Below are 13,000 nucleotides of genomic sequence, written 5' to 3'. Positions count from 1 at the left end.
GTAAGAAAACAAAGTAAAGTTTTGTGTGTGTCAGACAAATGACTTTTCTTCAGTAGAAGATAAGCTAAATAAATAAATAAAAATAAATAATAATAAATAATAAATAAATAAAATTTCTCATACCTAACTTTATTCCGACAGGCTTAACCAAGTCATGTAGTCAAAGACTAACAGTTACGGTTAGGATTCTGAAATGTAATTTGTAACAGAAAGCAAGGTATATAGCAAAGCTATCAAGACTGAAATTTTGAGAGGTCGGTATGCTTGTCTTAAACACATGTGTTTGCGTCTTACGTAATGCCTTTGAAGCATCTGAAACCTGTAGGTCCTTTATCGAGCTGTTACAGACTTTAGCTAGATAGAAAAGAATCAATATAATCTTAAAAAAGGAAGTAAGTCCTACACAAACAGAACAAACTTAATGTGAATTTGTGATGACTTTCTAGGTTTGCTGATCAGGAAGTGCGAAATACAGCTATGAATTGGATAGAGACATTAAGTGATGATGAATTAACAGATTTCCTCCCTCAATTTGTGCAGGTAAGATTTACTGTTTACGCTGAAGTTTGAATTTTTTGCTCTTGAAAATCTGAAGGAGTCCCTGACTAGTAGTCATGGAAATGCAATTGCATACCTCTATACTTAATAACCTTAATTATTGCATAGGGTGGAAAACAATTTAAGTAGGTAGTTGCTCTGTGACTGTCCTCTGGATTTGTAGTGGTTCTATCAGTGTGCCAGTCATAAAATCTGTCTTCATCTAAAAGTAAATCTATATCCCATTTATTTCATTTTCTTTGCATTTAGGCATTGAAGTATGAAACTTACCTGGACAGTGCTCTTGTCCAATTTCTTTTGGCACGGGCATTGGGAAGTATCCGAATAGCACACTACCTTTACTGGTAAGATGTTCTCTGTTCCATTGTTCACATATGATAATTATAAGATTACTATTTCCGGAAAAAAATGCTGTCTTAATAGCACAGTTCATAACAAAGTTACATCAGATGAAGAGGAGACAAAATCTACATCCTGCTTTTTTCCATGAAGAAACACAGTGCTTCTATGAGGCGCAAACTTCTTGCCTTTTAAATCAAGATACTGATTATATATGTGTGTATATAAAAAATACCTATTCGCTAAAATATTTCTCTGTTTGACTATTGCATTGTTCACAGTATTTCCTTGATGAAAATTTAATTTAAATCTGTTATTTCAGGCTTCTTAAGGATACGCTCTATGATTCAAAGTTTGGTGTAAGATATGAGCAAATTCTTGGAGCCTTTCTTTCAGTCTGTGGAAAAGGGTTGAGGGAAGAGCTGGAGAAGCAGACCAGACTGGTTCAGCTTTTTGGAATGGTAGCAGAAAAAGTCAAGCAAACAGGTGTATCAGGTCGACAGGTGTGTAGATTAAATTTTTAATATTCTTTAAGAAGATTACCTTCAAAGCAATCCACTCAATTACCTTTTTAGTCTAAGTTCAATCAAATGATATATATATAGGAAGACTATGAATCTGTTGCTCTGCATTGTAGCAAGCTAATGACTTAAAGAAGTCAATGTCTTTGTCAAATTTGTTGTCAACTGCAGCATGGATTTGTGTGAGGTGTTAAGGTAAGGAAGCGGGATGCTTTCTGTATACAGTAAGCAGGATTTAGATTTAAAGCTATTACTGCTGAAGAGTGATCCCCTTCTGCAAAAGAATGGGATATCTATATGATAAGAATGTAAGTTTACAGTTTGATAGAGTGGGATGCTATTATCTGATTCAGTCAGAAAATTTTAACAAAAAGGGATATTAGTATTGTACTGCTAAGCATATGCATTTTTTTAATAGCCAAAACAATAGTTAGAACTTATATTTGGTATTCCTTTGACACTGAGGAGTTAAAACATTGGTTATGGTGTATTTCAGATATAACTTTGTCCAGAAGTTTCCTGTAGATACTCCAGTTAGTAGAATATCAGCTGAACTTTTTTTTTTGTGTCTGCAGGCTGCTTTACAAAGTGGTATGGAACGTGTGCAGTCATTTTTCTTGAAGAACAAATGCCGTTTGCCTCTCAATCCCAGTCTTGTGGCAAAAGAACTAAATATTAAGGTACAGCACATTCATAGTTTTAAAACCTTTTTGTCACAATTACACATAGGCAAAGCTTTTACTAATTGGAAAATCGAGTTCTTGAAAGCTCTTTGCACTAGTTGGGGAGGGTTTTAATTAAAAATATAGATTGAAAGAGGGAGTAAAATTAGCTAAGAAAAGACTAAAGTTATCCTTGTATAAAACCAAGTGAAGGTACTTTTATTTAAAAAGGAAAAAGTAGTAGTTTATTACGTCTTCAGACCCTGTCTGCTTTGAGACCAGCAATTCTGGCTGTAGTAAAGGAGAGAAATAAAGTACATGAAAAATATCTTGTTTGCAGTGGTAATCAAAACAGAAAAGTGAACAGCTACCTGTTACTGGTTACGTCCAAGAGATGTACTAAATCAAGGGAGGCAAACAATAGCGTTATTTAATTATGAAGATCCAACAAATGATAGTGTAGGAGAAGCAGGTAATTTTCTCCAGAACTCTGCAAGGTTTGGCAATATCCGCTCTGACAACCTTGTTTATCACATTGTGCGTGACTAGGAACCTAAAGGTCTCTAACGCTGGATTTATTCCTATGTAGAGAGTTCTTTTGCTTTCCTTCTCTATTATATCTACTAATTAAACCACAGGTATGTACTTGAAAGCAGATAACAGAATATAGCAAGAGATACAAATAGCTGTCTTTTATAATTAAAATTTAAAATAGTTGCTGATAAAATATTTATTCATATTTTACTCACTTTTCAAAATGTATAAACCATTACTGTTTTGCACTGTTGGCTTTCATACAAGAACTAAACGAGTATCAGCCGAAGAGCTCTTTATTCAAAAGAAGCACGTATTCACCACAATTGCAACGTTAAAAGTCTGAATATGCACATTGTGTGTCATACGTGCTTGTTGTCAGAATGTCCTATTTTCTGGGCTAGCGGGAGTAGTCCTTTTCGAGTATTAACACTAAATCTACTTGTAGGCATGTTCTTTCTTCAGCTCCAATGCAGTACCACTGAAAGTTGCACTGATAAATGCAGACCCTCTGGGAGAAGAAATTAATGTGATGTTTAAGGTAGGCCTTATGTGTGTGGTGGAGAGAAAAATGTTAAATGATAATGGATACCACTGAAACAGCGATTAAATTTACTGTAGATCAGTAAGCTTAGTTACTTTGTGAGTTTCCTCCTGTGCATCTAGAAACCATCCCTTCAGCTTAACAATTAGGAACGGATGTCTGAAAAAGGTTAATTTTCACTAAACAGCTAATTTTTATAATTGTAAAACTGGAAACTCCCACCTTAGTGCTGGCATGACACCATGTAAATGAACACCTCAGAATCTTGAAAGTATCCATAGAACTTCCCTGTTAGTCAGGAGAGTATGTTTTTCACAGATGATATGCACATCTGACATAACTGCTATGACCTTTCTAAAGCTGCATGGGATAACAGGTAGTGCTTGGAGTTAATGCGCTCTTTTAAGGACAAGTACAGTTTTCCTTGGAACAGCTATTACCTAGCATCTTCTCAGAGAGGTCGTAAAGCTTTAATGATAAAAAGGAATAAGAAACGCTGTAGTGTTTTTGTAAAATTTCTCTAAATATTACAATTTCAAAAGTTAACCAACATTTGAACAAGTGGTACGATCTGAAAGTCAGTCTACTGCATGTGAAAATGGTATGTGTAGTTTCTCTTATTAAATTCGTAGCTGTGAGGAAATAAGTAGCATAATGCATCCCTTACTAGAAATGTAAAGCAATTAAAATCTGAAACTTAGTTTTGCTGAAAGCATTTTATGTCTCCAGTTAACATTTATTTTTCCATTTAAGGTTGGAGAAGATCTGCGACAAGATATGTTGGCTTTACAAATGATTAAGATTATGGATAAGATCTGGCTGCAGGAGGGACTAGATCTACGGATGGTTATCTTCAAATGTCTCTCAACTGGAAAAGATCGAGGTGCAAAACCAGATGCTGTTTATAATCCAGTTGGTGTCTTCCCTCCTGCTCTCCACCTCCCCCCCCCCCAACTTTTTGTCATGCTCATAGAGAAAATTTCTACTCAAAGGCAGGCTCAAGAAACAGTGGAAAGCCAAAGGCCTTCTTTACAAGGAACTTCCATATTCAAAAGTATAGAAAGTTGAATTGTTTGGAATTCCCTGGTGGCTGAGTTGCATTTAAATTTGTTTCTTCTCTTGAGTCCTGAGGTTTATGCATTCTGCTGTTGATGAACTGTGGTACAAATGCATAAATGTAACAATAAAAGCTTAAGGCTTCTGATGTTCGTACTGCAACACAGGAAACTAATGGTGCCTTGGCAGTCCTGATTCTGAAATTTAGTTATGGTGAAAGAATGTATTCAAGTCCAAAGTGACATTATAAGGTATTTGGAATCTGCTGAAGTTGAGTCAGGGAGTATTGAAACACTGCGTCCATTTTCCAGCCCTCCTAGAATTAATGTGATATGCTTCTCAAAGTTCCTTGGGAATGTGAGGCTTTTAGGTTTGAAACTTAAATCACAGAACTTTAAGATTGCCTCGCACCCTGAACGCGCTTTTTGCTAGTTTAGTTGCTAATTCTCTAGAGGTAGCCAATAGGAAACACATATCTTTAAGAGCATGTGTAGAAACTTATTTTTTCAGCCAGTCCTTAGAACAGCATGATGAAAACTCCCAAATAAATAAAGATGATGGAAATTCAGGTTTGCAAAACTAAGCACAAAGGTTCGATTTATGTAAGACTTTGTTTTTTCAAGAAACAGATGACATTTCTTCCTACTTTAAGCAATGAATTGATGGCATAGCATGTTACATTTTTGTTGCTGTTCATATTAGTATTCCTAAAGCATGTGAAGGATTAAAGTGAAAAATAAAAAAGATGTAAATCGCAGATTTGCCTGTAGTAGCTCTCACCAGGATAGAAGTAAAATTGTTTTACTCACGTCAGTGTTTTCCTTTTATGATCTAGCTATACAAATATTTTTAGTAAATGGTATCTCCAAAATAAGGCCACATGTAAATCCCACTCTGCCTTATTTCTGAAGCAACAGTCTGGTCTATTTCAACACTCAACAGCCATTAGAAGTTGTTACATTGTGTCTGTGAGGAATGTCAGTATCAAAATGTTTTACAGTTATAGACCAATACTAGTTTATGTAGTAGAAAGTAAATTACACAGTAATGCTTTCAGAGAACAATTTCTATGTGCATCGTAGCATCCAAAACTAATTGTAGTAAAGCAAGCCTAACTTGGATCTCTACACATGCTTCATGGCGTGCCTTGTAATAAGTCTTTTTAAGTAGGAGTCAATTTTGAAAGAAGCAAATCTGAAATTATAAAATTCATCACTGTTAAGAGACTTTCTACCAAATAGTGAAAACACAATGCAACTTAAAGAGATAATAAATATATTTTGTTCTATTTTATACGAAGGCATGGTAGAACTCGTTCCTGCTTCAGAAACTCTTAGGAAAATTCAAGTGGAATATGGGGTGACGGGTTCTTTTAAAGACAAACCTCTGGCAGAATGGTTGCGGAAGTATAATCCTACAGAGGAAGAATATGAAAAGGTAACCTTTTCATTGTTCCTTTGAAGATCTTTCAAAAGGGATAAATACCATTTTAAAGAATGTAATTCTTACTCTACATCTTCCATTGAAATTCTCGTTTGCAATTTCCAGGAAACTTATTTTTTTTCCCTATTTTTCAGAAAGAGTAAATGAAAATTCCTTATGTACAGGGGATTAACTCCAAATGAGTCAGATGAATTCTCAGGATTCACTTCGGAGGGGGGTTATTGGATATAGAAAAAAACTAAACTTTAAGATAGAAAGGAATGGTAGCTCTCTTCATTGTGGTTTAGGAGCAGTGCTTCTTGGGACATAGGATGCCAAAAGTAAAACGTTTTCTATTGGCTATGATGCTGTTACAACACATTAGAAAGTAAATCTCTTGTACCCTTTTCACTGTTTGCTTACTTCTTACATCTTGTGATTTGTCTTCAACTCCTCCTTTCTCTTGTATTTATTAAAAAAAAAAAAAACAAAACTTGCTGGAGAGTGTGATTTCTAAAGATTTTTGCAAAGAACACTCGAAAAGGAATTTTAGGATCTGGCTTTGTCTGACTTGAATTTTACCCTTGTCAAGATTGACTATTGAATGTATGAATGCTGTTTTTCCCATTGACACTTGTTCTCAATTGACTTTTTTTTTTTCTGTCTCCTTCCCAGGCTTCAGAAAACTTCATTTATTCTTGTGCAGGATGCTGTGTAGCTACTTATGTGTTGGGAATTTGTGACCGCCACAATGATAACATAATGCTTCGAAACACAGGGCATATGTTTCACATCGACTTTGGAAAATTTTTGGGTCACGCACAAATGTTTGGTAGCTTTAAAAGGTATTTTCTGTAGCTAAGCAATGTAGAGAATGAAGTGATTTTTTTAAAGTATATATTTATAGGCATTATAAGCATTAACATTTAAATTCCTGATAAGTGATGTTCTCAGTTAGAAGCCAATATCTTCCACTTTAACCACTAAGTTTCCAGAATGCATTCAAACTTGTTTGTATAGAATTCATTCCGTAAAGTCTCCAGCTTTCTGTTTCCATGTTATATCTCTAGAACTATTTTAAGCCAAAGCACATAGGTGTATCTTTCAAATAAAATGCTTATTATGTAAATTTTATCAATGAATGAATAATTGAGTGCCAGAAATGTTACATAATCCAAATACCTCTGAGTGTGAAACAAATGAAAACAGTCACTGGCTTATAAAACAGTAGTGAATGCCAACGTTAGAGACAAGAGCGAGCAGCAAGTTTGTCTTTACTACTCCTCTGCATTGGGGAAGATGGTTTATGTCATCAGGACAGAGAAGTTCAGGTGACAATATATTCGCTGCATTTTTATCAGTGTGTTATGGCTTCTAGAAATGAGGGACGAAAGGCACTGTAAGGTAACCTGGCTTCTAAGCATTGCTCTGGGCAATCTGTAGGTCCGGTGCCGTGTTAATGTGTTGGGAATCAAAGATGGCAGTAAGCAGCTGATCCCAAACTAGAAAAGTAATGTGGTATTAATGGTTTATTTGATACGAATACCTGGGAGTGGAGGGAAGCACGTGACAAAGTGAATAGACCTTATAATCAACATAGAAATTCTGTGCTTTTTGGACAGGGATCGGGCTCCTTTTGTGCTAACATCAGATATGGCCTATGTCATTAACGGTGGTGAAAAACCGACTATTCGCTTTCAATTGTTTGTGGATCTCTGTTGTCAAGCTTACAATTCGATAAGGAAACACGCAAACCTCTTCCTTAACCTACTTTCCCTGGTAAGCATTGTATTAAATTCAATTGAAACTTGATAGATCTGTAATGTTGGCTCATATTACATTCTAAGCTTTTTATGGTGCCGGAACTCTTGCATGTCTTTAGAAGCCAGAAATATCAGATGTACTTTTGGGGAAGGTTTTATGTGGTGAATTTTTTTAGGCTCCTTTTTAACTACCTACCTATTTCCTGAGAATGTAAAACTTCAAAAATACCATAAATTACACTGCAAAGCTCTGTTAGGTGCTTTTAAGTCAGCAGAGGTAAGACAAGGGAATAAATGCTGATTGGAAGCAATTATTTGGCTATATCTGTTAGCATTCAGCAATTTATTGCAGCTTCACTTAAATTTGAAGGTCTAAGAATTTTAATTATTTCCACATAAGAATGTTTATTACATTAAAACTGCAAATGTAATTTCCTACAGATGCTTTCTTCTGGATTACCAGAACTAAGTGGTATTCAGGACTTGAAGTATGTCCAGGATGCTCTTCAGCCGCAAACAACAGATGCAGAAGCTACCATTTTCTTTACAAGGTACTGGATAAGTGAAAGAACTAAAATAACCACCAGCATCATTCTTCTGATGGGAGCTTCCTGCTTTGGTGAAAATTTACTAAGGACGTTCACAAGCATATCTGTAGAAGTTGAGTTAGTTGCATTGTACAATTGCAGAATACCAATCAGTGAACCAGTAAACTGCATAAGTAAGACCAGTTTCATATATGATTAATGCTTGTGCTAAGATACTTCGCCTTTAAAAGTAACCGAATGCAAAAGAATGGTTTGGAAGAGTGAGAGCAAGCAATTCTATTCTGCTGTTTGAGACTTGCATTTTGAATGCATCCAAGTTCCTTAATAGCAGTGTATGTGTTGGTATCCTTGAAATGCATGCAGTGTAAAGCAGCTTTCCAAAAAGTGCTTTAGTATGCTGGGGAGGGAAGGATGACACTCCAATATAGCAAGTGGGTGTGTGCATATAGTGTAACTGAGTTGTTGCTATGTGTTACAAAATGTGTTATTGTAACACATTTTAAATATATGAGGGGGGGGACAGACTGCAATAGTATGCATGTAATTTTTTACATAACAACCAGTTCCAAAGTTCGAATACAGAATCTCCTGTTAAATGCTTGTGTGGTGCTATTTATATAGCTCATCGGTCAATTTTAGTTTAAAAACTCTGTTTCTCTGTCATTAATAACTTGTTTTTTTATTTTTCTTAAAGACTTAAAATTTGTCTGATTGACAGAACAATTTTTGTGTTCTGAAATGCGCTCTAGTATTTGAAGTTACTTTTTTCTTCCGTAGGTTGATTGAATCCAGTCTAGGAAGCGTTGCCACAAAGTTTAATTTTTTCATTCATAACTTGGCTCAGCTGCGTTTCTCAGGTCTACCATCTAATGATGAACCCATCCTTTCATTTTCTGCTAAGACATATTCTCTGAAACAAGATGGCCGAATCAAACAAGTGTCTGTGTTTACATATCAGAAGAGATATAATCCAGATAAACATTATGTGAGTATGTAGAATCCCTTTCCATGCATTTTCTTCCAACGAGATCCGTTCTCCGTCTTGCTCTAAGTTCAGTACATAGTCACAAAGAGTTAGTCCAGGTGTGACTTGCCTGGTTTAGCCTTCAGTAGCTACCTTTGAGATAGACAGCTAGGTTTCCTTTATTGTCAGATATTAAGTAAATACAGCCTTACATGTTGAATTATGCACTGATGACAGATAAGGATGAGCTTAAAAATTTTCTGAATTCTGACCGCATAGACTATAAGGGGAGCCTGGACATGTGCACACCCAACTGAGCCCCACTGTGGGTGAAGTAAAACCAAAACCCACCACTGAAATCTAGATCTTACTGGGAATGGGCCTGCTTGCTTGCTTCCTGAAGAAGAGCAGAGCTGTACTGGGTCTGACCGGGATGGAGTTAACTTTCTTCACGGGAGCCCATTTGGTGCTGTTCTGGATTTACGGCCGTTGGTTTGGCTGTTGCCAAACAGCAGTTGTCCATTGCCAAGCCTTTCTCTTTTTTACCCCGTTCCGCAGCTGCCTCCTGCAGTGAGTGGGCTTTAGGTGGGCGAGGAGTTGGGAAGGGACACAGCAGCTGACTGGAACTGACCAGAGATGTTCCATACCCTGGCATATCATGCTTGGCTTAAAAAATAAAAGGGAAGAAGAGGGGCTGGGGGGTGGGAGAAGAAGTGGGTGGGAAACCATCTTCCAAGGTGGCTGTTGCTTGGAGACTGACTGGGTATGGGTCTGCATATGGGAGGTGGTGAGAAATTGCATTTGCATCACCTCCTGCCTTTCCACCCCAAGGACTGTCTTTTTGTCTCAACTTTGAGTCTTCTTACTTGGCTTTTATTCTCTCCCCTGTTCTGACAGTTGGAGTGTGGGAGTGAGCAAGCAGCTGTGTGACTGCTTAGCTGCTGGTCAGGCTAAACCCACAACTTGGTTGCTAAAGTAGAGATTGGTATTTTTGACATCTAAGAATGTTCTTCAAAATGAAGACGCACCTTGAAAAGTATCCAGAAAAAAGCGTAAAGGGCAGAAGTAACAGCAAACAATACAATTTGGGATTTTGATAGACCTGGCTTACACTTTAAGACTTTTATGGATAATCATATCCCTGTGAAGATGTGCAACAATGTTATTTCCTTCCTTATTATCGTTATTTCACTATGGCTGTTTGCTGGCCTAGACTAGTTTAGCCCAAGTTACTTTTTCCTCAAGTTGATTTTAAAAGTGCTATGCTAATATGGTAACGTGTATCTGTTTCCAAGTTGCCTTTGCTGTGAATGACTTAATCTCCTAGACACCACCTAGGTAAGTTAGAGTAAAGATAAATAATTCCAGAGTCGAAGAAAAGCTTTGCAGTGAATCACCGTATTATTAATGTATTTGAGTACTCCTGATCTAAGCCAAGGCAGCCTTTTATTTTCCAGGAAATTGCTAAGGTGATGTGATCTGCTTCTGTTAAAAAAAAAAAAAAACAACAAACAAACAAACAAAAAAAATCTCTAACTTCTTTGCCCATAAATTGAATCCACTGAACTTAATTTTCCGTGCAGTTTTTCAACTTCCATTTCCCTTTTATAATGACATGAATAACGGCATCCTAGGGATGTATCCCCAGTATTTTTTTTGAAGTTCCTTTTATATAATGCAGTACACCTGCATCTGTCCAGCATATTTAAAAAGTTGAATCCATTAGAATCGTAGAGAATTAGACTGGGGAGGAAGAAGCCATTAGGTTTCTCCATAGTCTGCACCTGTAAATTTTCACAGTAGTACTGGCTGCGCAGGTATGTGGCTAGATAAAGTCTTGCACTGATCTATTAAAAGTTTGTTCACCTGCTATACACTATGAACTTAGAATGAGGCTTAAAAGTGGGAATGCTGACAGCTTAGCTTTAACTACTTTTATCCCACTGTCAGATGTGGACCTACGTTATGGGAAAATCATGTAATGTTACTTTGCGTTACAGTAGGGCTATTAATAATTCTAACTTTAAAATTCAAACAGTGTTACTGGGAAACGTATGCAGGAGAAAGATGACCATAGTAGGAGGAGTTAATTGTTAAAATACGGTCACACAAAGTCAGTCATATAACATTACTACTACTGTCTCTTTTTTCTGTATTTTTGACAGATATATGTAGTGAGAGTTTTGAGAGAAGGGCAAGCTGAGCCAACATTTGTTTTCCGAACATTTGATGAGTTCCAGGAGCTCCACAACAAACTTGGCATTCTCTTTCCTCTTTGGAAGTTACCAGGGTATGTTCCTCACTCACTCATCACTGTTATAATGAGCAAAATGTAATGCACTGCTAATAATATAATGCAGCAAAAAATGATTCCAACTGGGTGGAGTTAAAGATCGCTTCTCAGCAGTTTTGCCTCCATTTCAAGCTAAGTAGACCTCAGAGATGGCGATTAAGGGAGAAAATTGTCATCTTGAAGTATTATGGAGGAGAGCCAGAGGACCAACACGGTATCTTTAGTTTGTGATATATCATTTGTAACAGTTACCTATAAACGTTTCTTTACCTTTTTAAAACATCATTGCCTATTAGCATGCCGTACCTCCACTCACTGTAAAAAGGGATGTTAATGCTTCAGGATGGAAATTGCAATGACATTTTTACTGCACTAACTTCAAGGAAATTAACTAAAACCTTTATATTGTTCTCCCCTTACAGCTTTCCTAACAAGATGGTTCTGGGAAGAACACACATAAAAGATGTAGCTGCTAAAAGAAAAGTCGAGCTCAACAGCTACATACAGAGTCTGATGAACAGTTCTTCAGAGGTGTCAGAAGTGAGTTCAAGTAACTTGAGCAAATCCAATGAAGGTTTTCAAATTTTAATGCTCATTACCATTTAATCTAATATGTAACGTTTCTTCCAAATCTAGTGTGATCTTGTCTATACATTTTTCCATCCACTGCTTCGTGATGACAAAGTGGAAGGAATAGACGGAATAGCCAGATCTACAGGTAGGTACTATTTTCAGGGCAGGAGGTGTGATATTTATAAATTGGGTGACTGTAGAATGACACCTTTTTCATGTGTTTTATAAGGAATCTTTTAAAATTAACTGCAGTTTTCCCTCTTTGAGATCTTGTATAGCATTCCTTCTTTACAGATGTGCTTGCGTACAGTTACTAGGAAATGAAAAAGCATACCAAAAATTGCAACAGTATGTGTCATCACTTAGGTTTGCTTGTGACTTGAATAAATTATTTAAGTTCTTACTCTAAACTTCCAGGTTGGTTCTTACAAGAGAATGCAAAAATCTTTTAAAAAATGTCCTTTTTTTCTTTTTGCCTGTAAATAATTAGTGTAGTACTGATGATGATATACAAATATTACAAAGGAAATAATTATATATTTTTTCTCAGATGCAAGTCCATCAAGTCCTACCTCAGGCAAAGTGGGAGGAGAAGTGAAGCTATCCATATCATATAGAAACAGCACTCTGTTTATCATGGTGATGCACATTAAAGATCTGGTAAGTAAGAGGAGATGAGCTCCCTGCCAAAAACCTTTCTATTTTGTCAATTACCTTCTTGAATTGGATTGATGTAGAGATGATGGAAGTGTATCTCTTCCTACAAATTCTCCAACCGCTAACCTAAATCAGCTGCTGGTTTTGGTTAGGTTGATGGCTAAGACTAGCAATTTGAAAATAATCAAATGGGCATGCACTACTTAATTTTCTAACTTGACTTGGTTTTGGACTGTAGGTTACAGAAGATGGTGCAGATCCAAATCCGTATGTGAAAACATACTTATTGCCAGACACGCACAAAACATCCAAACGCAAAACCAAAATCTCCCGGAAGACGAGAAATCCAACTTTCAATGAAATGGCAAGTTAAAATTTATGTGACATCTCCCTGTAGTTACAGTCTTTTATTCTAAGCAGTAATTAAAATAACGTCTAAATAAATCTGTAAAGATATATGAATTTAAAAGGAACTTGTTTCAAAACTTTGCCCTGTTTAAAAAATAAAAAAAATCAGAATAGGTAAATGTACTGTTACAAATGAAATTTCTGACTCTGACTTTGAG

General features: G+C 36.3%; 1 protein-coding gene across 4 annotated transcripts in view; it reads left to right on the top strand.

Moving 5' to 3' along the window:
* The window catches only part of PIK3C2A (phosphatidylinositol-4-phosphate 3-kinase catalytic subunit type 2 alpha), a 49,545-nt gene that overhangs the window by 34,064 nt on the left and 2,481 nt on the right, over positions 1 to 13,000 (top strand). For all 4 annotated transcript variants that reach the window (XM_080595754.1, XM_080595757.1, XM_080595755.1 and 1 more), the window contains exons 17-32: positions 447 to 540; positions 808 to 902; positions 1,220 to 1,400; positions 1,994 to 2,098; positions 3,063 to 3,155; positions 3,912 to 4,041; positions 5,515 to 5,651; positions 6,312 to 6,481; positions 7,259 to 7,415; positions 7,841 to 7,950; positions 8,725 to 8,932; positions 11,077 to 11,201; positions 11,627 to 11,744; positions 11,841 to 11,922; positions 12,328 to 12,437; positions 12,673 to 12,798. In XM_080595754.1, coding sequence (XP_080451880.1) covers positions 447 to 540; positions 808 to 902; positions 1,220 to 1,400; positions 1,994 to 2,098; positions 3,063 to 3,155; positions 3,912 to 4,041; positions 5,515 to 5,651; positions 6,312 to 6,481; positions 7,259 to 7,415; positions 7,841 to 7,950; positions 8,725 to 8,932; positions 11,077 to 11,201; positions 11,627 to 11,744; positions 11,841 to 11,922; positions 12,328 to 12,437; positions 12,673 to 12,798 — 2,041 coding nt within the window. The remainder of the gene's footprint in view (positions 1 to 446; positions 541 to 807; positions 903 to 1,219; positions 1,401 to 1,993; positions 2,099 to 3,062; positions 3,156 to 3,911; positions 4,042 to 5,514; positions 5,652 to 6,311; positions 6,482 to 7,258; positions 7,416 to 7,840; positions 7,951 to 8,724; positions 8,933 to 11,076; positions 11,202 to 11,626; positions 11,745 to 11,840; positions 11,923 to 12,327; positions 12,438 to 12,672; positions 12,799 to 13,000) is intronic.

This window comes from Anser brachyrhynchus, assembly GCF_964034855.1.
Source record: "Anser brachyrhynchus genome assembly, chromosome: 5".
Classification (NCBI taxonomy): Eukaryota; Metazoa; Chordata; class Aves; order Anseriformes; family Anatidae; genus Anser; species Anser brachyrhynchus.
This window is presented reverse-complemented; position numbering and strand designations above follow the sequence as displayed.